This window comes from Macrobrachium rosenbergii, chromosome 22 (genome assembly GCF_040412425.1).
Source record: "Macrobrachium rosenbergii isolate ZJJX-2024 chromosome 22, ASM4041242v1, whole genome shotgun sequence".
In the NCBI taxonomy this organism is placed as follows: domain Eukaryota; kingdom Metazoa; phylum Arthropoda; class Malacostraca; order Decapoda; family Palaemonidae; genus Macrobrachium; species Macrobrachium rosenbergii.
Window position 1 is genome coordinate 47,967,573 of NC_089762.1, and position 26,606 is coordinate 47,994,178.

Below are 26,606 nucleotides of genomic sequence, written 5' to 3' on the forward strand. Positions count from 1 at the left end.
CCAGTAGAGGACCTATCTCTTGCTGTCCTAGATTCTGCAGTGGAACTCATACAGGCCAACTTAGAGAGGCATTTTTATGTGGACATAGAGCTCATTCATAAGCACAGTGGTCTCAGGAAAGTAACTGGCGATGTTACTTGGCACCTGGTGTCCTCCATTAAGCACACTTTGGATCTCACTTCGTCCTTTCAGTTGCCCTAGTTCCCTCTTGTGCAGAGTGTTCTAGAGGAGTAAGATTCTCAGATCTTGGAGAGTTGTCTATCCTAGAGTCACTCTGCCAGTCTCCTTCTCCCACCTCTGACATGGCAGAAGAAATTTTTTGTTTTGGGGGATGTTAAAATCTGCCCTTCACAGGTGAACTTGTCAGTCTGTGAACTGATGAAGACCTCTGTGCAGAGGGGATCTTTTCTCCTCTTTTGAAGCTGGAGCCAGGGAGTTGGTTGCCATGGCTTTTATCATTTTTGGACATGTGGCTCAATATATGATGAACTTTACCTTTCGGGAGTCTCTTCAGAGGAGATGGTTACTAGTTGGTCATTTTGCTGGCCCTTGAGCAATATGCCATACTGAACCAGCTTTCTAGATGGATCCTCTCAGATAGTATCCTTCCAAGGTCACAATTCACAAGGTGGACAAAGAGTTGCAAGCTGTTTGAGACCCACTGGCCAACAAAGAGTTCATGCCAGCCAAGTAGAAGCATGCATTGGAAAGCAAGACTTTGAGGGAAGGATAGACAATTTCTCAACCTGTTAGACATAAATTATCTTTGACAGTTGATTTCATTAAAACTACATAAAGGAAGTTGACCCTAATACTTCCAGCAGTGGTGTTGCAGCATATGCAACACACCATGTGGACCTGTGGCTTTATTTACAGGCAGTTGGAGAGTGAAACAAGAGCTGAGCAGACAGTTATTTCTTCTTGCTTTGAATCATAACTACTAGTCAGCCTTCTCTGTCCATTGCTACCCCTCCTATGCATCCCTATTCTTCTCAGGTTTCAACATCAGTTTTCTGCACAGGATGACATCATGGGTCCCAGTGCTTGTTCTATGGCCTAAATCCCATACTCCATTCCATTCATCAGTCTGTGTATCCCAAGTTTTCTCAGCCTTTAACATCAGGAGAGCTAAGATTTTTTTAGCAATTTAACTTCAACATTGGTGCAAAAAGCTTCTTCGTGCCCTTTGTTATCTGGGGAGTCATCTCCACTTTTCCACCAACTAGAGGTCACTCACAGACTCCAACATTCCCCCCCCCACATCATCTGAGTTCATAGTTTTACTGCATTTTAAGGAAAAGATGCAGGGTGCTGGATTGCAAATGACTTTGCATGGATTAAGCAGATTAAGGCAAGTACTGCACATTTTTATAATTTGACTATTTCTTTGTTGAGGAGGGTTTGTGATATTCTTGATGGTAAAGGGCATTCAGCCACATTTTTGGCCAAAAAACTCAGTGATATAGGTTGAGGACAATGAATATTTTATTGTTGCTTGCAAATCACTACTTTCCTTATCTAAATTCTGTTGAATATGCCAGCTGTACTCTCAAAGAAAAACCTTAAATCAGTTAGTAGTTAATTTCATCATTTGCAGTGCAACTAAATATGTACACTTGATTGTTCATACAGAATACAGACCATTGCCTTGTCTCTATGAGCATTCCTCAGTGCAAACTTGAATTGGTTGTTGAGGCTTGTTAACAAGGTAGTTAACTGGTGGTTGGTGAATGAGTAGGGGAAGCTCCCCACACATCTGTCAGCAATTACTTTTTCACCCGCTGTCAAGAATGGACGTCTTGTTGCGCTTCTCCTTGACTGCTTTTAAGTTGAAACATTTTTTCTATTTTTGTATGCATGGTGTGTTGTTTAAACTTTTCTAAGTGTGCATCTGCACTGCAGTAAAGCATATAATGAACACACACTAGCAATTTATTGCACACATATCACATACACATTAGAAGTCAACAACTTACTGGTAGTCATAATCAGTGCTTCATACGATTATCCAGCAATTGCCAAAGTCTCTACTTCACTTATGGTTGTTTTCATGCTGGTCCCCTTACAATGGAAGAGGTTTGGCAAGAAGTGAATGAAGGCCAAAAAGCATTGGCTGGTGTCATTGTGGGAAACACCCTTTGTTCCTGCAGGAATGCAAATGTAGCCTTATTATGCAGGAGTATCTTTCAGCGCAAGCTGGAAACTGGTTGAAATTATTCAACAGTTCATAAGCTGCCTTGTCTTTTTTCAAAGGGACAAGTTCCTCTCAATCCTGGTGTGAAAAGGGCATCACTCAAGTTTAAGCCAGGGCTTCCAACTGAAGGACATAAATATTCTCTTCCTTTTTTATTTGTCTATGCCCGCAAAGAACTTTGAACAGTTACCCACGATATAAGCTGTGGCCTTTGGAGTGGGACATGATTCATCTTCCACAGCCTAATTCAGGTGGCTTATAAACCCTTGGGACAAGAAGCGGTGCTTTCAACGTGGTATGGCCGTTGGCATAAACCCTTGGGGCAGGACTTGGGTCAAGAGCTCACACTCAAGATTGCTGGCTAGCCTTAGCCTCAGTGAAGCATTATGGCGCTACACAGCCTTTCCTGCCTTGTCAACACTTGGAACAATAAGAATCACTCCCATTCTTGTTCATTCCTGCATTTGTGATTGAAACTCAGAACTTATCAGTAACTGACGAGACTTACGAGGTTTTCTGCTCCCTCTCTCTGGGACTTTGTTCATGGTGATCTGGACAAGATGCTTTTGTGCATAGTGAAGGTTTTTGATACTACTTAAAACAGACCCAACATTTTTGGCTGTTGTGTCAGCACCTCTGCATCAGTACCATCAAACACAAAGTGGCCCAGGAACACCCTTTCTTTCTGGCTTTGTGATGCAGTCAAATGAGCTTGCAACTCATCCGGCAAAGAGGACAGATTTGACAAATTTTTAAAGTAATTTGTATTTTTCCTAACATACAAACCTGAGGTCTTTACATATAAGATTAACTTTCAGCAAGCAGAAAATCGGCCAATAAACTTTTGCAAGGTGGTTATATATGATATGAACGAGATGATATTTAGGCAAAAGGCTCAGCATTGAAACAGGAATTAACAGTAAAAGGTTTGAAAGGTGTAACAGGAATAAAACCTCACAGTTGCACTATGAATCAGTTGTTAGGTAATAAGCTACCGATGGTAAGAGCAGAAGCACCGCCCACTAAGTCAGTACACATTCAATTCTGTGCAGTTTGCCTTTTGGCCCAGGTAAGAGAATGAGGGGTGGCAAGAGGTGGGCACTTATGTAAAGACCTCAGGTTTGTATGTCAGGAAAAACACAAAATTTAAAAATTTGTCATTTATTCCTACACAAATACAAACCCTCGGTCTTTACATATGGGAGACGGTACTCTTGGAGGGAGGATTCTGAGCAAATCTCTGAACTGACTGGTAGTTCGGCTCACTTGGGTACTCTCTTCCTGGTCATGAAAGAGCAAAGGAAGGAGACCATACCCCTGATGTATTGAACAAGAGAGATATTCAGTTGCCAGACCTCTGGGCATTTCGAATTAATGGATTGTAATATCTTTGATTCGATGATTGGATGAACCCACAGCATCGGAAGCTAATAAAGCTAAGAATAACCAACTGGTTTGTTCATAGTCAGTCCCTCTATCCCCTTGCTAGAGAGAAGGAAGGATATGTATCTACTAATACAAATGGAGCTTGGTTATAGATAGGATACTCAGTCATCTAGATCACCTGCATGCACACCCGTCCAGCATGTGACGGCTCGTTCACCGTTCCTCTGCCCACTGGAAGAGGAAGACAGGGGAAAGGAAGCAGCCAGCCGCACACCTTAGGCAAGATGCAACCTGTCCCTCAAGAACTGGGTGAGCTACGTGACTTGTTGAGCATCCACCAAAGGACCCAAGGAAAAGGGTCCAAGGACCTGTGGGCAACATCCGACTAGTTGCTGGGACAGGTCCAGGCGTGGGTTAGCTACATAATCAAGCATTGTATCTTACAGCTTCAGTAAGTATTTTGTATTTTTCCTAGGTGTACAAACCAGAGCCTTAGACAGTATCAGAATCCCACCCTGTAATCCTTGATGCCGAAAGAAGGAGTGCTTGGTGACAAAAGGCGAGTTGGAGATTCCCCCACTTACCTACTACCTATGATTTTTCAGCGACCATTCTAGCTCAAACTGATTAATACTTTTACATAAAAGGCTCTAGTTGCATAACTGAAAAATATAGACACTGAAAATTTGTGATATTTCCATCAAGCATTCAACTTATAAGAATTTATATATTTATTTACAGGAACTATACTTTATCACTAAACAATTGACAACAAATGTTGCTGATGTTTCATTTATTTTCTTCCATTTACAGTTGCTATATATATACAGTATATATTTACATAGAGAACATGAAAATTGTACTTGTAGGTATCAAGTATAAATTCTACAGGTATCAGAAGTTATGCCAGTGTTTAAGGGTAAGCTATAGCACAATGCAAATACCTTAATGGAGTTCAATAAAAAAAATACTAGATAAGCACTATCAAAATAGTAATCTTTGAAAAATGAACTATGTACAGATGACTTAAAAGTATTAGTAATGGATATGCATATCTACACATTATCCTAATCACAGGTTATAGCAATGAAGGATAAAATGCTTGGCTTACAAAAATGACTAAATGGAGAGAGAAAGAAAAATTTACATTATATTAAAAGTTTCAACGTAACTGTCGTGCCTTGCTACTAGACCTTGTGTAGTGATGGCTTTAATCACGCTAAGAAAAGTTAAACCCAGGCTAACTTTTGTGCTTGTACAAGATTAGACAATTGCTGAAAAACAGGTTTAATGCTAATAGAATATAATGGAGAAGAAAGTTACAACTGAATTGTCGTATGACAGAGAAGCAGGTACCGTACTACAAAGTATGCCTTTTGAGACCTGAAAAATTTTAATTTTTTTAACAAAATAAACTAAAAAAACAAAATGTCCACTTTATTTAACATGTATAGTATTTAAAGAAAATAATATCTTATATACTTACAGTAACCCCCATATCTAGATACATACCACCAGTGGCAAATAAATGACAAACATATTTGGCAACTAATATGTTTAAGTTTTAATAACCAAACCAAAATCCACTATACACCACAAAGGGTTGAACTAAACGCTTTAAGCATATCCTGTTTAAAACACTAAACCCAAGATGATGAATAAAATTTTATTGTTGACATACAAACACCTCAATTCACTGGACAGATTTTTTCAAATAGAAGCACCAGTTTTGGTTATTTCAACCTAAACTAAAAATTGTTTCACAACACAGTCCGTGGAAAAACTAACCATTCATTATTTCACTTTATTTGTGGTTGCTACAGGATTAGATTGGCCCTGTCCATTTGTGATAATGCGTGTGTTCAACGTATCTTGCCTTTTCTCTTTCTTTGGTAGTGGACTGCTGGCCAACTTCAAACGTGACGAGTATCTTGTCATAGTTGGAGATTCTTTTCTCAAAGACTTAGAGCTACTGCTGCTTTCAGATTTTTCTAAATTTTTTACTTTGAAAGCCTCGCCAGGCTTTGATTTACTACTATCTATATGAAACGTCAAGCTTCTACGAGTATTAATGTCAGGGCGTCTGCGTTCTAATCGTACCTTTCGTCTTTCGTTGGAGGAAGTTTCAAAATATGAGGGTTCAAGTTCATCTGTGTCAGCTTCCTGCCTCTGGGGTACAGGAAGATCTTCAATTTTCATTCTACCTGTACAAGACAAATTACTACCATTACAGGACTGACTTTTGTACCCTTCATCTTCATTTCTTGATTTCTTTATAACAGTATCTAATTTCAATGAACTTCGTCTCCTTATACTAGATCTTCCTTCCTCTGAAGGCAAAATTATGCAATCATCCTCATCGTATTCTGTTTGAGAGACAGATTTTTTGGTTTCGTATATAAAGTCCTTGTGTTCTATAGTACGTTTCACTCGGGAAGGCCTCCCAATGTTTTCATCTTTGGCACTAGGAAAGCCTATGAAATCAAGCGAAAGGTCATCTTTAGGAATTGGTTTGTTATCTTTTTCCACACTGAAAGGTATGTCCAAACTGGTTGGTTTAATGTCTCCAAATCTACATAACTCTGTTAACGGAGCATCTTTGCAAGACTGTTCATGAATACCTTCGGTTTCCTCAAAAATCTCTTTCCCATCAGGAGCCTCCCAATCAATCTTTTCACTATCTATCAGCCTGCTTTCCAGTTCTCTGTTGTCATTAACCAGGGCTTCAGATTCCATTCCCATGTCCAATATTTCATCATCATCAGCACAGTCAGTAACTGCACTAGACTGTAATGCAGCAGTATTCTCAGATGATTCAGTTACACTGCCTGGTTCACTTATTTCTAAATAAGATGACACGGATTCAGAATCAACCTTTTCAATATCCTTGTCAGAATATTCACGCAACAAACTTAGCACATCTTCCGTAGATTCAGGTTTAACTTCAAGTTTTGGGGAAAATATCTCATCTCTATATTCACAATGAATTTTTGTACCCTGAACTCCAATGCTATCAATTATCTTTTCGGTACCAAGATCACTTGAACTGGATGAGTTATCAGTGTCGACGACAGGGCTGGAGTTTTCTGTGTCTAACTGAAACTGATTATTTTCAAGTATTTTACTGGGATTTTCTGATGTTTTTAGTGTATCTCCATGAACTTTTGAATCTTCTAAAGGAATACTTGACATTTCAGTCACTATTTCACCTGATTTTAAAATTTTATCTTGATTAGTGGGTGTCTCCTTTTTACATGAACTGTATTTTTCCTCACTGGATGAAAACTTGCCCAATCCTGCATTTGAAACATCCTTGACTTCGTGCGCCAAGGAAATGGGTGTGCTAGCATCTGAAATCATTTTCATATCGTTATTGCTTTTCATATTTGAATCTATATTTTGTTCCTCTGTCAAAGAATTGGAATCTGTTATCATCTGTGCAGCAGTACTACACTCTGGTTTATTTTCTGATGCCTCAAGCATGTGACTTTTATCTATTTGAAAATGTGGGTCAATATCTTGCTTGACTGTAATGCTTTCTTTTGAATTATCAGATTCAACTTTGCAAATAATACTTTCTTCTAAGTTTTGTTGAACCTCAGAACTCAACCGTTCTTTGGAAATTTCACCTTCATCAGCATCTTTTTGTTCATGGAACATATTTTTTTCAACAAAATTAGCTTGTGTGAGAGACTTTTCAACATTAGAATCACAGTCCACTGATGATAATTTATTTTCAGAGTTATTACTATCAGATGCAGTAGAATTACTTTTTCCCTTTGAGCTTGAAAAATCTCCTAAATGATCCTGGTCAACATCTGAGGATACCGAAGCAGCGTCTTCATTATCCAGAAAATACTTGAGCTGTCCAACCTGTTCTTTTTCAATCACCATACCTCCAGCAATATTTTCTTTCACATTATGTTTAGTAATGTAGTGGTTTATGACTTCATACCTATGATAACTTTTGTAATGGCATAGGCTGCACTGGAACCTGGTCCAGTCCATGTGGAAAGCAGAATGTCGTTTTAAAGTTGTAATGGATTGATATTTTTTACCACAAGGAATACAAGAAAAATTAGACAGATCACAAAATTCACCCATCATTTCCTCTATTCTTGAATGGTTCTCTTTTTCTTGAGGAGTCTTTGGTACCTTAAACATCACATGTGGGCATTTTCCATCACTACTAAGATTGGATATGCCCACTTCAAAAGGAAATGATTTCTTGTAGTCCTTTCTAATCTGTATAGCTATTTTCTTTTCTGGAGTTTCAGAACGAAAAAGTGGGTTCATTGGGGTTTCTGGTGGAACCATCTGCATTAGCGAACAAAATCTGCCATGAGACTCTAAGGCAGATGGTGTGTTGAACTTACGGTCGCACTTCATACAGCGATGATCAGGCGATCTTGTAGATTTACAATCCTCATTTTCATTCTGAAACAAAAAGGAAAAACATTCAATAAACCTTGACTGTACGTACTTCCAAACGAACGATGTGAAAAAGTAAGGCAACATTTCCTTGTCTATAAAATGAATAAAATGAAAGTATACAATATGTATGCAACTATTATTACTGTTTACTTCATCTGAAATTAATAACCACTAGCTATTCAATACACAAAAAAAAATAATGAAAATCTTATGCTCAGGATGAGTTTCCCCATGTAACCACTGCCACACATGAAGTGCGTCTAGTGGTTATTTATATAAAAAAAAATAAAAATGTCACCTAAATTACTTTGAATGTAACCATTACCTCATACAGTATCTTAAATTGTTTTGAGAGGATGCCTTACAATAAACAAGTAGCCAGAGTAAAACCCTTACAATAAAATGTGTAATTATTCAGGCAAATGAATTAGCAAGGTTTGATGTTGAGAACTACAAAAAGATATTGCTATTCTAAAACATGTTTAAACAGGCTACTGAGATACTAGACTTTCAAGGGATCAACCTCTCAAATGAGAGATGAGATAAAAACAGCTGGCCGATTGGGTACAAAGCAAAAAACAGAATTGGATGAATAAACCTTTTGTAAGGCCTACAATGCACTATACAAAGTACACTGCTGGCTCGCAAAAAGTTATTGGAAACAAATTGAAATTATATACAATGCATATCTAAATTATCTGCAAACAGCATTAAGATTTTAATCTTTTACACTTTTATAGTTCAAGTAAAAGTTTAAATCAACAAATTAAATATTTTCTTCAACATGAGCAAACAAATCTGTAAATACACATATTTCAATTACAATGATAGTTTTGATATAAGCTTGGATCTCTTATTTTGGATTGTGCCATGACCACTGTCATACATTCTTGTACTTCAGAATTGGAGTTCTTTTCCCATGTTGGTATCAAGCATTAACATTTTAAATCTTTTATTTACTTCAAAAGCTAGTAGCCAGGAAAAGAGCTTATAATGTGGTTTAGTAGTATTGTTAAATATTTAACTTTAAAATAACTAAAGTTTTTCTCAACCTATCCCTGGAATAGTTACTGCAAAAATGGGGTGCAGCAATATAGCAATGTCAGTTTTATTTTTCTATGTTAGTGAGCTGTAATCACTCTTTTTAACTCAGTAAGTGCCTTTGGTTTTTTAAAAGCTTATCTTCTTTATATTCTTAATTTCCATTTTCTCTTTTTTTTTCTCTCTCCTTTCCTGATACTGTACTGTATTAATCATTTCCATGATGATCCATGTGACCCTCTGAAAAGGCCTTGTTTTTGGTCTTATGGCTTCTCTTCTGAGAAAAGGCTCACTGAATGATTATGAGACAGTTTAACCAGACCACCAAGTCATATTCTTGACTCACAAGGCTGACCCAAAGGATTAACACTATGGAAAATTTACATCTTGCATAACAGCCTCTTAATGCGATTCCTCAAATAAGTGAAAGCCACATGAAAACAGAGAATATTTCAACACTTACATTATTGTAGTTGCTATTCAAAATGAACAAACATTCATAGAGAACAAGCTTAAAGGCCACTGACTTGCAAAGTCAACTCCCTAAGAATTAATATTTGTAAAGAGGAAAGTTAAATAAAGATAAATTAGCATACAAATATTTCTGTAAAGAAGCAATGAAAGTCAGCAAAACTAGGGCACAGTTTACGGCACTTTGGAAATAATATTAGGGGCCTCTTCTTATATTTGCAAGCAATAACAATAATGAATGGAAACTTTTTGTAACTGGGCTGAGTAGCATGGCAACATACCACCTCAGCAGGATCTTGACAGCCAACATACATATAGGAAACGATTAACATCCTGTCATGCCATTTGTATGTAAAACTAATTACATCAATGATAACCCTAATAATGGACTTGATCTCAAGATATGCTGAAGTTTATTTTTGCTGCTGCTGACTCATTTCACCATAAACTACAACAAAATTCTTCATAACGTAGGTTTTCAAGGATAACATAGGTTGAGACAGCAAAAAAGCAGTCAGTGAAAAGAGAACTGGCCAAGCTCTAAGGAACAAAGTCAACAGTCTGTTCAGACCATTTTCTGCCAATAGACTGACTTGGGAACCCAGGTTACAGATGGCAAGCAGGATTCTTCTTACTGAGCACGTCTTGAAAACAAGCCGACATACCTGAAGGCAGCTGTAAAGTGATTGGTTTAGTCCATCTTCAGAAGACATCCTTCTTGTCCATCTTCCACAAGCTCCTTTTTAACATTAAACTTCCACAAGTCATTTTTGTGCCCGTTCCCCAAAGACCTAGTCATGCTAACCCTGCTGTTTCTCATAAAAGTTTAAGTGAAGTAACACCATGTTTTAATACACCATGCACCACTGCCATTGTTTCTCTGACCTATATTGCTGTTGATAATGTATATGGAACATTTACTAAGGGAACATTTTTCACTCAACAATATGACCTTTAAACTTGTTCCTGCAAAAGTTTACTTATTTTGAACAATATATAAAATAATAACCATGCAAAATAACAGCAACCATGTCTGCATCAACTTGCCCCTCTGATCAATGATTAATATATGAGACACAAGAGCAACAAAATATGCAGTTTGAATACTGTACAGGTAAGACTAAAGCTAATCAATTACAAGTCTTAAAAATCACTGAACTGACTATCAGTATATATGATTAATTTGAAGGGTAAGCCTGCAGCAAACACAACATAAAACAATTCTAAAGGAGTTTCACATTGACATCTCAATTTTAGGTTGTGATAATACATTTTCATGCTTATTTCTTAGCATTTGCTGTCTTACAGACCCATCCCTGATCACTGACACATTTTGAAAAACACTGGTATCATGGGACATGCAATGACTAATTGATGAAGGCTAATACAGTACTATATGTGTGTGGCATCAACAATGCAGTAAAATGATAACAAACTCTTCCATAGCATATGGCATCAAAAGATGTATGTTAGTATCTTTTTTGTTTTTATAACTGAATATAAACAAACTATGTAGGAATAAAATATAGTAGTTATTGCCTATGCACTAACATCTGTATTCAAGCATCAACCCAACCAACCAAGGGTATGATCTTCATTGGGCATAACCATAATGAAGCTGAATCTTACAGTAACCTTATCCAAAAGAAAAAATAATGAACTGTTATCTACTTACTGAGAGCTATCAACGAAGATGGAAAAAATAGCTATTCATTAAGATCATAATCATAGCTTAAATCCCCAAATGTGGTATGGCTCTGTATTACAGCAGCTTCATCAATTGTACTGTCTGCATCAGTAGTCAAAGGATCTAACTCGCTCTGCATGACTTTTGGCATGTTTACATCCTTCAGCAAGTCATATGAAGCAAGCGTTTCCAAAGTTGATGAAGGCTTGGCTGGTGGTGATGCAGAAAATCCTTCACAACCTCTTTCTTGGTTTCCCTCAGAAAATGAAGGGTCTGAAGAGCTTAAATCTTTAATCTCTGGTTGAGATGATGCTTTCCTTTCTTTAGGGCTCAAGAATACGTCTGAAGATTCAGTCCTTGTCCTTTTCTTGTAATGACAGTCAGCTGAGTCCGCTTTTCGTTTCATGACAGGTGAATAGGTAATTGAACTACTTCCAACATTTTCTACAATAGATTCTGTATGACTACTATACGATGTTTCATCCACAAGGAATCCAAAATTTTCTTCAATATCTGCAGCACATTTACCAGCATTACTTATCGGACCTTCATAAATTCCATCACTGGTATGCCCAGATACCATACAGCTAGTGTGATCCTTTCCTTGAAACTTGAGAGAAGTTTGAGCTTTCATTACCATTTTCCAAACTTCTTTATTTGCTTCTTTTTTACTATTTACTTTAAGACTTGAAACAGATGCTGGTTTAGCAGCAAATGAACTCATGAGATTGCCTTCTTCACCAATTTCATCCGGTTTCATGTCACCACTTGAGCTGCTACCACAAGGATCTTCAGTGTCTTTAAGAGGTGATTTTTTCATTGTAACATAAACCTGCTTGCTTTCCAATTTTTCTTTTTCGTTCCCCTCTAATTTAGATATGCCTTTAGAAGTGATAAAATCAGGGTTAGGATCTAAATTTTCTTCATAAATTTCTACATTTGCAGAAGGAAGAAAAATTGCAGTATCTTTCTCCCCAGCTGAAGAAAGTGTTCCCTTGTTTTTTACATTTTCAGAATATTCTAAGCTCTTTTTTATTGCTAATTTTTCCATCCCTAATTCAACCTTTTCTCTGATGTCACTCTTATCCTTTTGGTTATCAGCATCTTGAATCTTTTTTGGTTCTTCAATTCCCAAAAACTTCATGCTCTCTTTCTCGCTCTCATTTCCTACCTTTTCATTACTTGCATAATTTTTCTTCACACTAAATGGCAAAGACCCAACTTCATTTGACCTTTGCAATTTCATTTTGTATGAAGGAATCAATCCTGGTATTACAGGGAAAGAGTTCTGAGATTTCTGCTCCAGTGTATTTTGAGATTCTGATTGTTCAAATGGCTGATGCCTAGACACTTCACCACTGTTGGTTAAACTTGCAGAACCTGGCATAAATGTGCTTTCACTTTTCAAATTCACATTTTCACATTTTTTCCTCTGTACCAAGTTCATGGGAGAAGGCACAGATTTTGATAAAACATCATTCCTTTTAACAGCTGTTGGTAAAGAAGCGCTAGACTCTGGAATTCCTCTACTTGAAGAAACAGAGGCACCACCCGCAACCACTTTTGCAGCTGCAGTTTCAGGTTTGGAAGATGTAGTGAGAGTTGTGGGTGAATTGGTTAAACTTGAATTAGTAGTCTCTTTCTCAACAGTTTTATTTGCAGGTGTGCTGTGTAATGTTTGCTCTAATGTTTTAGACTTATCATCCAGTGACTGTGTTTTTCCTGAAATAGATTTTGATGGCTCTCCTGCTGACTTTTCTCCAATTTTATAGGACCCCTGATAAATTAATCTAGTTGGGGATGTAAATGTGTCATGAGATTTTAGTTCAGTTACATCTTGTAATGAGTTTGCCTGGCCATATTGCACTAAAATTGGTTTATTCTTGCTGTCAACGGGAATATGCACAGATTGGTAAGTACCATACGCTTTTGAATGAGTTTTAAGAGATGTTACAGATGGTTCTACAGACTGCTGATCTAATTTGCTTTTCATTTTATGTACCTCTACTGATTCACTGTTTGCAGAATCTCCTTTGGTATTCAAAAACTTCTTTACCTTTACTGCAGAAGTAGATGTGGCAATCTTCTGGGCTGCTATAGGTATTGTAGTTCCAGTCATTCTATATGCAACTACTAATGGATCTACAGGTTCAGGCTTTGGGGTTGAACTCTGAGTAGCACACATACTGGGAGATGTACTATCCGTAGATTTCCTGGGAAGAGTAATTACTGTCCCATCCTTTCTAAGAGCTAAGACCAATGGATTTCTGGAATCTTTTTTAATTTTTACCTCAGAATTTGGCAACTTAGCGCCAATTGTTCCCACACTTGAGTTTTCCGATGGAGAATCAGCATATTTTTTCAGCTGTGCTGCATACGTCGAGGAAGCTTTGGGGACTGCTGTTGAACGAGGATTCGCTTTTGAATCATAAAGGGATGCTAATGACTTCAACATTGCTGAGGTCGATACCTGGGAAACTGGCTGGGACACTGATGTTTTTGGCACACTCAAAGTTTCCTCACTTTTCTCTACTTCTGCAGTTTCATTCAAACCCTTTGTTTTGAGGTTTGAAACTCCAAGTGATACAGGAGATTCTAATGCTCCAGTGTTAGGAGATTGAGCACCAGAAAATGTATGATAGGGGGGGCAAACAGGTGTTTTTTTAACTTTTGTGGCTACTGCCACAGGTTTCACAATTTTTTCATCAGATGATTCCTGTGAAACAGAATCCATTTCTGTTGACTTCTGAATTTTAGGTTTTGAACTTGCGTGACATACATCTTTACCTGTTTTTGATAAAGATACTACACCATCAGTTGAATTAATAGTTTTAGCAGAGGGTGCAACTGTATATAGCGGTTTAAAGGTACTTGCCTCTGATTTATCACAATGAGAGGATACACCTGGCTTACTTAAAAGAACTTTTGATGAAGGACTGGTGAATAAAATTTCTGATTTTGAAGAAGCTTCAAAAATTGACGTATTAATGAGTACTACGGAGTTTTTACTGCATCCAACTGTAGAACTTACAGATACAGTAGGAGTTACACTATATTTAGGCAGAGTAGTACTTTTTGACACTGTATGAGTCCCTGATGAAGGCACACCGATGTCTTTGGGCTTGAGCTGCCCTTTCTGAGTGCTGGAGTAGGTATTAGCCTCCAATACCTGACCTGTGGAATTATTATAAACTGGAGTCTGGTGTTCACCAACAGCATGAGAGCCCTCAGTTTCAATTTTCTCTTCTTTAACTTCAGTAACACTTTCACTTTCTTCTTTGATTTTAAGACCCGGAGTGCTCACAGTTGCAAGTGCTTCATTACTATCAACATTTTCACTCTTGATGGTCTCTGTGGTAGTGTCAATACTATCAACAGTTTCACCCTTGACGGTGTCCGTAGCACACATTTTTTCCAAATCACTGGGCTTTTCATCTATACTTTCTTTTTTTACTGGGCTGAAAAGATCTACACTGGCTTCTTTTTCTATATGAATGGAATCACTTGCGATTTTTGTTGAGCTACAGCCAACATTTTTGCTGGCAGTGCCATCCATGCCTTTCTTCAAGTCCTTTTTTTCAGTTACCTTCTCATCACTACAAAATGAGAAATTCTCACCGTCATATTTGCCACATGGTTCAATAGCCAACTTATTGTTATCTAAACAATTATTCTGATCACTCGCAGGACACACTACACTTTTATTTAGCAATATTTCAGATATCTTGTTTTCAGGATGAGCCTCAGAAACATATGTAACACTCTCTCTGGTTTTCGTCTTTTCCTCTAGAGAACTTCCCGATTCAACCATCTCATCACATACTGCCTTACCATCAAATCTTTTATCTAGGACATCTCTACACTTCTCAGCATCCTCAAGGGTAACTGTCACCTGTGTCATGTTTCTACTTTCTTTTAAAGTACTTTTAATGCTAGATATCTCATGAAGACTGGAGTCTCCATCACCACTTTTCATCATGGATTTTACCAAAACAGTCTTCTTCCCACATTCTTTAGACTCAATGAATCTCTTCAGGTTTCTCCCTGCTTTGAAATCAGAAGTTTTGCTCTGGCTCATCGTCACTTGGTTCTTTTTCGGACTTCCAATTTTATTGCTTACCTCTTTCACAAGAATTTTACCACTCTTTAGTGAGGTAATGGTGGAATTTGAATCACAGTGCCTAATTCTTTTTCTCAGAGATTCTCTAGGTTCAAGTTCCTCAGTTGTCTTTGCACTTGACACAGCAATTTTAAAATATTTTTTTTTCAGTTTAGAGACAGTTTCTTTGGTAATGACTTTCCTACAAGTTTTATTTTCTAGTACGCATGGCAAGGAGTCATCACTCCCTTCAGTTTCCTGTTCATCATCTGTATCCTCCTCATCTGCATTGACACTATCATCTCCTACTTCTGAATTCTCAACCTCTGAACCTGCATCCTCTTGTAACTTTTCAGATGTAGAAGCATCCCTGGATTCTGGCAATTCCTGCTCATTCTGTATGTTAACTAATACTGCTTTAGGCTCAAAGTTGCACACAATGTGAGTCGCTACGTGTGCCAAACTCGCTACTCTCGTTATGAACATCTTTCGGCAAACATTACACATCCAGCGTACTCCATCTTTAGATCGCCATCCCTATGGAAAAAAAGAAAAAGGTGCTTCTAGTTTGCTGTATGCTAAAGGTAGCAAAAATTTCTTGACCACTGCTCTTATTTAAATCTTAACTAAATAACTGCAATTTACATGAAGTAAAGACCTATCCAATTTACTGTATGCTTATCAGCTGACTGCTGATGGTTGGAGAGTTACCAGCAGAAGGCACATAACATTCTTACATTACAAAAAAATTTAATGACATTTATATAAAGCTAATTATAACACAGTTGGAAAGACTATTTACTGAATTTTAAATAAGCACCCTTTTCTTTTTTTCCAGGATAAAAATCTTAGGCCAGTCGCATAAAACAAAAAGGACTCCATCTGTAGGTAACTCCATTCATCCACCATATTAGTCTAAAAAAAGAGCTAATAAGATCACATTAGTCATAACATTGCTAGAGAATGATGTTGTTCTTTACAAGGAAGAAAAGACAGGAGAAAAAATTATAGTACAGTGCTTAAGAGTGTTTAACTACAGTACTAGTTCTCCTACAGCATGTATATTTCTACTTCATTACTGGTCAACTTTTTCTTATATATTTCACAGCAAAATAAAACTCGTACAATAAGGAAATGTGAATACAGTAATACAGAACCTGCCATATAGGATAAATATAAAATCATACACTAAGGATATGTGAATATCAGGAACCTCATTACTACAAAGGCTGGCATGAAGGATATGCATAAATAATTGCCTCCTTAGACACAAAACCTGTCTTGAAAGTACACAAAAAGTTTGATAAATATAACCATGCAAACTCACTAAGACTTCATGCCAAGTAAACTTAATGAACTGAGCTACACTGGGTATGGTAAAAATAATTAACTAAACACTGAAACAATAAAAATGTAAACTTGAATGCTCCAGCATCACGTCACTGGCCAAATTCAATTTAACTACATTACTATCAAATCATTCAACTAAACCACTGAGTTAACATTCAGCTAACATGCTGCTACCTGAAGTGTTTATTCTTAATAAATATATTAGATTTTATTTAATATTTTGCAGTTTGTTAAATCTCAATAACTGAAAATGTTGAAGGTTCTGACACAATTTCTTTTACTGATTTGTTTCCAGTATTTGATGCAAGTATTGTGTTGAAAATTGAACAATTACACAAAAATATTTAAGTGGTGTTCTGCATTCTCTGTATTCGGGATAGGGTCATGTAAGTTATCAAATAGCCACCATACTCCAACACTTAGTTTGAGTCGTTTCAATTGTTATTGTCAGAATCACTATTCCTTATCTGCAATTTAACCCTAGTTTAGTGTTTAACTTTCAAACAATAAAAATGTATAAATCAAACTTCAAATGTTATGATTAAAAATAACAATATTTCTAACCCCTCTAAAATGCTGTTTGCCAATAATGTATTTTCCCATCCATAATAAAACTACAGTATACTAAAGAATGTGTACCACCCCTAGTGATCTATTAACACGGGGACTGTCTTACTCAATCTGTATATGCAATCAACAGTAAAAGACATAAAGCCTTCTGGAAATTTTTGAAACAGAGAAAGAAAATGTAAATAAATTATGAAGAAGATTTTGTGCATACATTCTTGTTATTTTACAGTAAATTTTAACTGAAAGATAATATAGAAAATGTTTACAAAAACAATGTTTTTATAACACAAAACATGTTTTGCCATTCTAACCCATTAATCTATTACTGCCTTATTTCTGTAGATGAGGAAATGTTTAGTCAGACCAACTCATAACATTAAAGACTGAGAGCCCCACTGCACAGTGTCTAATTACCGGTATTCAAACCGGTATTCCTCAGGATCTTGCTTGACTGGAGAAAATCAACATTATTATTCTTTTCACAAACATATTGTCGAAGTTTTTCATCTGTGCCATCATTTGTTTTTAATTTTGATATTCTCCCTCAAAGTGTCATTGGATTTTTTGCCAACAATGAGAGTAGTTGTTTGTAGAATTGTGTTGTTTGCTAACAATGCCACAGAGAACTTATCATCTTCCTGGCCAAACTTGTAGCACATTTATGTCCTTCACTCAACAATGACCCTCACCACTTTTTGGGGTCAACAGGACTTGTCTCAGTTTTTATATGCACCCTAATTGGTCAGTGGTTCAGAAATTTCTTGCCTCACAAACGAGACTGTGTAAGCACCGCCCTCCAAAGTCCTCTTCCAACACTACTTTGGACTCCTGTTTCCAGACATGTCTCATTGTTTGTCCATTTATCAAGATGCAGAGTTCTTCTATCCCCAGTTCTGTCTGTGAGGGTGCAGATTTCCTCAACCAATGCCACACCCCTCACCATGCTGACTCCACTAGCTAGTCGAAAGATCAGTGTTCTAATGAAAGGAAAGAAGGGACCTAGAGCAACTTTTCTGGTGTCACTGTCTCATCTTTCTCCTAAACAGGGAGGGATGTTCCTTCCGGTTCATCTGCTCTTCAGTTTCTTCAGTCTCTTGGGATCTTTAAGCCTTCACTTTGTCTAGTCTCCTCTTCTGTCACACAAGCCCCAAGTGTTGGCGAGTTGCAGTCACCAGACCCCTGCCTTCTGAGATCAATTTCGACTTCAGATTTTTTCAGCCATGAAAAGAGCCATTCAAAATCAACTGTGGTCAGCCATTGATGCTTCTCCTAAAGCAATTCAACCCTCACAGAAGCCCTTAACTAACCCTGACCCCTTGTTGCGGACACCTTTCCTTTGACTCCTCCAGCTGCCGTCATTGACATCCCTCTGCTGGCTGTCTCTACTGTAACCATTAAGGTTGCGGTACATCACCGATTATCTCATGATATTCAGAAGTCTCTCATGATAACCATTCTTCTCTAGGGGGCATGTCAAGGTTACAATCATAGGTATTCCTAGAGGGATGGCCAAATCTCCAAACGTTGCTCTTTTTTGTCAGCATGGGCAGTTCTTCACAATTCAGTTGCCAACATAGTGATGGTAGCATTTCCATGGATGGAGTCTTACCACTATAAGATCAATACCATAGACCTACCAAGTACTCTGTCTTAGACTGCATCTGAGTATTCTTAGACCATTCTGTGGTCACATTATGAGCTCATTTCTTCATGGAATCTTTGCCTTCTAACCAAAGATATTCTCCTTCACCTGTAGTCCTCCCAGCCCCAACTACCTTTCAAGTTCCCAAAGCCACTTAATTATTAAGAAAATACCTCTTAAATAATGTTTTCATCTTGAAAGCTGTTGTGTAATGTGATGATATCCAACATGTATCCCCTTCACTCTCACTTCATTATTGCCATCAACATAAGACTATCTCTTCATGGGGGTTAGGCATGAAATTACTTCCTCTAATCTCTTCTGTCTTGTGAACTTTCTGAATTCCTTCTGCTCCAGCTTTTTACGTTTTTGAACCCCACCCCCCCAACTTCTCTCAAGAACATTCTGATTGTTGGACTGTTGAATGGAATGGAATGGAATATAAAATGTAGGCTAAGTGTTAGGACCTATGAAGTCATTCAGTTCTGAAAGGGAAATCGATAGTAAAAAGCTTTTAAAGGTATAATTGGAAGAGAACCTCACAGTTTGCACTATGAAACTGTTAGGAGAGAGAGTAGAAAATAAGTTGGAAGAGAGAGAATATGAATGAAGGTACAATGAAAAGAACAAGAAGGGTGATGGATTGTTGAAGATGTCATCATTATGGTTCTAGAAATCAAAGACAATTAAGCACACTAACAGACACACCAAGGAGGAGATGAATCGTCCCCACCACCTTTGTCACTACGGGACTAAAAGCCACCCTTGTATTCAAACTACCCACTCCCTTCCATGACAACCACTCTTCCTTCTTTCTTGAAACCAGCTTTCATTCTCACCTCTACATATCTGGACCATATAGTGTATCCTATCATCATTACTGTCACCTGCCACTCTTAATTTGAAAACTATTCATAAAGAAACACACCTGCATTCTTACAACACTCACCCATAGTCTCCTTATTCAGAAAACAGTTACCTGTTCCTTTACCCTACATCACAATCATACTACTTTACTTCATTTTATCTGAATCCCTTTAATCTCAATAACACGAAGCCATTGTATAAATTGTTAAAATCTTGGCTTGGTATCGTTACCAACACCAAGTACCTGAAAACATTTTGAATCATCTCTGGAGCTGTTAAAATACCTTACAGCTCTGCTGTGGAAATATTATTTACAAGAGGAAGTGCAACCCTGCAATAAAATTCACAACTATAAACTCCAAATCTGACTCATGCACTTGATTGGGAGTCACCAGCAAAGATAAAATTAAAGCCATTATGATCCCCATGTCCCATAAAAATTGGAATGTGTAGAATAGAAGTGCACTAATTTATTTCCAGTTACATTAAAATTTCCTATAATATATTCACCCTAAACCCATCAAGTTGAGGCAACTTAGGATATGCCTCATTTCAGAAATGGCTCATTAACTTGTTTAAAAAGCAAAAAACTTGGTAATCTCTGCAACTTGGATATAAATCCAAAGGAAACTCTACTACATTATCTAAAAGACTAGGAATTGGTGAAATTCTGAAGACTCCTATGGCTATCCTGATGCCTGTATAGTGTTCTGATTCTAAACCTACAGCCTGTTTATGGTTGCTGATTAATAGTATTTCACACATGTAGGATACCTTTAACATTACAAGAGCACACCTTCAAAACATTTAATACTGCCAGACATTACACTTCCAGCATAACAACTGAACAAAGGATTCAGTCCTTTGATTTAAATATCTGGGCCTGGGTGCGCTCCACAAGTGTGGCAAAAATGGATTGTAAGTCTTTCTCATCAAGAATTTGAAACCCTTTCTCTGCATCCACTAGAGTTATCATTTTCTTTCAACTATAAACATTCTTGCTCCTGCAGATGTGACAGACAGGTGATCCGCAAACAGTGTATACATACTATCAGAGGTAATACTGCTTACAGCCACTGCATACAATTTTTCCTTGTATGGCAGGATTTTCAGGGCAATAGCATGAAGATCTTCTACAGCAATTCTGGTAACCAAAGATTACAAATTTTTGCAGTGGCATATTCTAATTCATCTTAACTGCTAACTATCACAAAGTTCTGTTGTAAAAACAGAACCATTGTTGGTAAGGAAAAATTATTTATTAAATGTTAAGGCATCAACTCCTGTACCTAACTGAGCTTTGGAGTTATCATGATAAACTACACAGTTTGAAATTTTGTGTTGACATGTTCTATTGTGTTTCATGTTCAGGTTCATTGCTATTAGTTTTTACTGCACTCTGCACAGTTAACACATTACACTGCATAGACAACAAGGTTGTACTGCTTTCAATTTGCAAAATATATGATTTAAAATTGCTTATGATCTGTGACAATGAAATTATCATAAATATCCTAATGCATCCTCACTAATTTCTTTCAGTTTATTATAATTTGTATCAATAAGTCTCTTAGTCATTGAACAGTCATGTTCCAATTAATAATAGATGAAAAAACCACTGAGTGAAACTTGTTTCCATGATCTACTTGTTATATATTCTGTACAGTTTTACAGATAAAACAGTCTGCAAAATATTGCTCAGAGCTATCATATGCTAAAAGCAGTGTTTTGTAACTTGTTCATCTGTAAAAATGTATACTATACAACAAGAACAACACGGATAAAAAATTTCAATCACAAGTCTCTTTCCTTTATTATCATTAATATTATTATTATTATTATACAGCTAAATAATGGGAAAGGATTAAAATTCTTACTTCACATCTGACTGGTCCAAAAGATCTGTAACTATTAAACAAATATTAGACCTTATTTACTAATCACAGCTTACGAAAATTTTAAAAGGAGTCTGACAAGAGTATTTCTACAGTCTCTGCATCCACAGATTGAATAAAGTGGATTATTCATCAAATACTCACAACTCAAACAGGTGTCACCAATTCAAATAAGGAATGAAATTACTTCAGTGCAGAGCACTTTCAGAAATGAAGAGCACCTTGACCCAACATTACTCCACAAAGCCTGCCATTTCCTAAATCATTTCCTAAATATGATAGGCTTTAGAGGTAAGAAGTTACTAATGTGAACAATTATATGCTGTAGTAACAGCTGTAGTAAAAGCAGTAGTAACAGCTTGGTCTGCATTTATCAGCAGTTTCAATTTCCTTGATGCCTGCATGAGCACAGATTCAACATATTTCCATGTTTATACTGACATTTAGTTTTGCCACATACACTCTTCATTTATACCAAACCATTATGTAAAATTTTGGTAAACATATATTTGATAAAAATTGTTTTTTAAAACCTCCTAAAAGGGTTTATCACAAATGACAGTCAAGTTATTCATTTAAATAACGTATTTCGATATAAAAGTTACAATGCTTCAGATGACAAGGACATATAAATATTGTGCTATTATCAATAATTTCATTTTTAAGATGCATCTTTAGAAATACTAAATCTGCCTTCCTTCTCTAACAATCCTCAAATTCCCAGTAATTTATACAAAAATTTTTGCCCACATTACTGACAAACCAGTACCCATTGTACAAAATAACCTGTTCCAAGGACAAAGTCACAATTTATGAGCTTCAAACATCCAGTCCTTTCATGTCTTCATTAACCAACAAAATACTAATGTATTTTCAAATAAGTCTCAATACTAAAATTATTATTTGGTAGTTTAACCAAAATAATGAGCCAAAATTCTTCATAATCATAAGTTTGGCCTAATTACTGTATTATTTATTTAGAGAATAAAATGTAAACTGATTCTTAATTTCAGGAAGATTTTACACTGTCAGCAATCTAAGACTATACATTCTCATGAATGAAAGACAAAAATTCTAAATTATTGGTCAATTGCTATACTTTAATATTTCCTGGCTTGAGTAAACATCATACTAAATGAAATCATTTACTAAAGAAGTTGTTAATTTTATCTTTGACACCTTCATTTCATGATCTGAACAGGCAGAATAAACAGTTTAGTTCACTGATTTTTAATTTTTTCTCATTTTGGTAATATGTTATAGTTTCACCTATTATGCTAATGACTGACAAAACATAAGCTCCAATGTCCCCATGACTAGATTAAATAAATGATGAGTTTAGAATGCAATGAACATAAATATTTATTTTAAAGAACCAAGCTGAATAGCTTTTGCAAATGTCTCAAGAAATAAATAGCTTTTGGAAATGTCAAAAGAAATAAATAGTTTTTGGAAATGTCAAAAGAAAATTCTAATTACATTCTACAAAGTAAAACTCATGGAATTTTAAAATAACTACCCTACTGTGCGCCCATGTAGAATCAAAATATAAAATGAAAGTAAAAAATTTTACCATTAAATAAATAATCATATTCTGATCTTTACATGGCCATCGTCTCTTAGAAAAGTATCCACTGAACTATTTTTTGAAAAAATAAAGTTTCCAAAGTCCTATCTTACCAAATTAGTGTCTCACTACAATTTTACAACAATTTTCACACAGAATCAGTAGAAATATGGAGCTAACAGTCATTGTCCAAATCCGTGTTATAGTTCTTTCACCATAGCTTATTCCTGACACTAAATCAGTCTTCTATACCAAATAGTAAAGCACTTCACTTGAACTTGCATATCCTATCTTGGTCAATTCATTGTGCCACTGCATTTTTTTTGCAATACACTATTGAATTTTACTTTATTTTCTCCATTATTATTTTCCAATAAATTTCCATCTCTTTTCTTTTAACAGTTTTACACTGTCATAAACGTTCTACGTGGGTGATAATAAAATTGTATTACGAATACCTGTCTCTTTCCTAAACATGGTAGAATATTTACTACTTGATTTTCTAACAGCAACCTCATCAACTGTAAGAGGGAGTATTCCGTCTAACCAAGCTGTATATCTCTCTGAGATTTTAGAATAATTTCCATAACATTTGGCCCAGTAATACTGATACTGTCGTCTAAAGTTATCGATGGTGCCATCAGCCACAGTTTTGTTGTGTTTATGAATACTTTGATGCTCTCGTATGGTATCCAGAACTGATTTTCTGAACGATGAGCTACATCTATTACCACCGTTTTTCATGTGTCTGTCAATACAATTCCTCTTCGAAAGTGACAGTGCCATGCTTTCCTGAAAGCATCAAATAAAATGGAGTCTTTCTCATTTAAGTACAATTTCAATATTGTGATACATTTACTCCATGATTTACAGAAATAGTTCCAAGAATACCAAACATGGCTTTTCTCAAATTTACAAGGAACTCTGATCAAACTACAAGAATATTCCTGGTGATTCTAACAAGAAAGAAGTGCAGAACAATGCATATCACCCAATTTATGTATAAAAATAACATAAAGTATTATCCTACTAACAAAAAAGTCTAAACCTATATACAGCTGGTACCTCTCTATGAGCCATTTAAAAGAAGTAATCAAACTTTGATGGTTATTACTTTGAAATTGCAATTGCAAAGTTACATAAAAAAAATACGGTTGTTAACATGTGTATCCAGAAGCTGGAAAACAGATGGTTTAGGCACATGGTGGGAAATGGAGATGAACATTTTGTCAGTAACATACAATTCTAGTTATGCATGTAACAGGATGAGGCCCAGTGGGAGGGGCCCAGAAAATTATGGAGAAGGGGTATTAATGGAGACATTAATCAAATGCGTACTCAGACAGTGTGTATGACACTAGGGAGTGGAGCATTTCTTGCCACATACATCTGCATTATGAGATAACCTGACATAAAAAATTCTGATAGTGATGGCATTCTTCTTCTGAGGGAAAACAATCTACATACCACTCAAAATATTCAACTTTTAGGCATAAATACAGTAAAAGTTCAACGGTAAATGATGGATGGGCAGCGAATGGCCTCCCTAGCTAGAGCACTAGGCCATATGGCCCAAATTTTATACATTTAGTCATTCATACATTTGAATGATGGATGGTGTTTGAAATTTTTCTTGTGAGTGTCATCCCCAAAACCCTTGAAAATAACATTTAATATATATATAAATATATATATAATATTTAATATATATATATATATATATATATATATATATATATATATATATATATATATATATATATATATATATATATAAATATATATATATATATATATATATATGTATATATATATGTACTGTACATATTTAGTAACACCTCTATATAAAATGTAACAAGTCCCTAGATTTTGTCAAAAGTTATTATAGAAATTATAATAACTCCTGTTATAAATGAATAAATTGTAGCCCACACTGTTTCTTGAAGATGTGTGGCTGCTAGTACGAGAGTGACCATATTTGTTGACCTTCCCTTCCTCCTCTTATTAACCAAAAAGGTGTTGATCACCTTGGGAATATTAAGCCCATCATCTACTTAACCTGCTCCTCTAGTTTTGCTCTGTCCCTTAATAATCCAATCAAGAAACTACACCACTGTTCATCTATGTTCTCTTCCAAATATCCTTGGGGTAAGCAATGGTGGAGTTGCTACAACCAGATGGAACCACTCAACCCATCTGGGGCAACCAGCTCCAATACTCCCATGGAATGCCCATGGACATAACAACTTCAATGGGTACATTCCATCAGTGAGATGTCTGTATGATTTAGCTAATCAAGCACTCAGCTCTCAAATAGGCCTACCCACCCTTCTTCTGGAAGATGAATGATAGCTAACATTTTTGTAATGTGGGATGAAATGAATGGGGCAAACTCACCTGCTACTCCATGAGTTTTAGTACCAGCTCAGATAGCGTGAGGTTGAATTCCTGGGAGAGTGAGAAATTAAAGCTACAGAGAGCTCAGCTGAAAACCAAGAGGTTGGAACCTTAGTTGCTGCAGACCCAAATAAAAGCCAACCTTTCTCCACCACTATGCCAACACAGGCTTTTGCCTACAAGACTTAAGAAGTTCCTTCCAAAGTATGATGACAAACAGCCAAAAGTATTCTTCTCTACCCTCAAGAAACTGATGAAGTGCAACCATGTACCACTGAAGTTTTGGTCACCACTTCTAACTGGTCATCTGGTCCTCTGACAGAGCGAGCTTTAAATGCAAACAATAGCCTGTCTGCCAATGAAATGAGGACTTACAACCTCATGAAAATATGATTCCTACTAACATGTGAACTATTACCCAGATGTACCAGCAGTACTGTATTGCAGACTTAAGACGTAGACGTCAATAAAAAAGTTTAACCAATAACAAGAAAACTTTGAGTTGTACATGTCAGGCAGAGTGCAGCCATGAGTACTTCAGACTGAACCCTGTCAATAGAAAATAGATTCTCCACCTTTATTACCCCTCTTTTGCTTTATTAGCACTCCCCCTTATTAAAATTTTCCATATATATAAGATGCACCCACATTTCAGCTGGGTATATTCACAAATAATTTTTTTGTGTCTAAGTTTATATTCCCTTATCCTTAATTCTGAAAACCGATTTTTTTAAAAATGAATTTAATGCATCAGTTACAGGATTTATTTGGCACGCCAACAGCTAAACTGCATCACCCAGAGTTTAAGCGACATAACAAAACCTATCACGAATGCCACCATCAAAATGTGTTTGATCTGTTGGCCCTGGTTATGCCGTTATGCTGACAGAAGTCATGCGGTACAATTGTATTTAAAATAATGGTAATTTTAATAGAACAGTTGTTTCCCTTACTGTATCCAATTATATTGCATGAATTATTATCATATCAAGTATAAATAATGGAA

The 26,606-nt window shown here is 36.3% G+C and overlaps 2 protein-coding genes across 4 annotated transcripts in view; one reads left to right on the top strand and one right to left on the bottom strand.

Annotated features, from left to right (window-relative positions):
- LOC136850845 (EEF1A lysine methyltransferase 1) overlaps nt 1–17,084 on the top strand; it is a 31,189-nt gene extending 14,105 nt beyond the window's left edge. Inside the window, exon 5 of one of the 2 annotated variants that reach the window (XR_010856767.1) lies at nt 12,705–14,055. The gene's annotated coding sequence lies outside the window, so the exon portion shown is untranslated. Of the gene's footprint in view, nt 1–12,704; nt 14,056–16,150 lie in introns of those variants that run through there. The other variant, XR_010856766.1, reaches the window with a different exon arrangement.
- Nucleotides 4,359–26,606, bottom strand: part of LOC136850844 (uncharacterized) — a 41,216-nt gene continuing 18,968 nt past the window's right edge. For both annotated transcript variants that reach the window (XM_067124865.1, XM_067124866.1), the window contains exons 12-13: nt 11,202–15,849; nt 4,359–8,017 (exon numbers count right to left, since the gene is read on the bottom strand). In XM_067124865.1, coding sequence (XP_066980966.1) covers nt 11,233–15,849 — 4,617 coding nt within the window. In that variant the 3' untranslated portion in view covers nt 4,359–8,017; nt 11,202–11,232. The remainder of the gene's footprint in view (nt 8,018–11,201; nt 15,850–26,606) is intronic.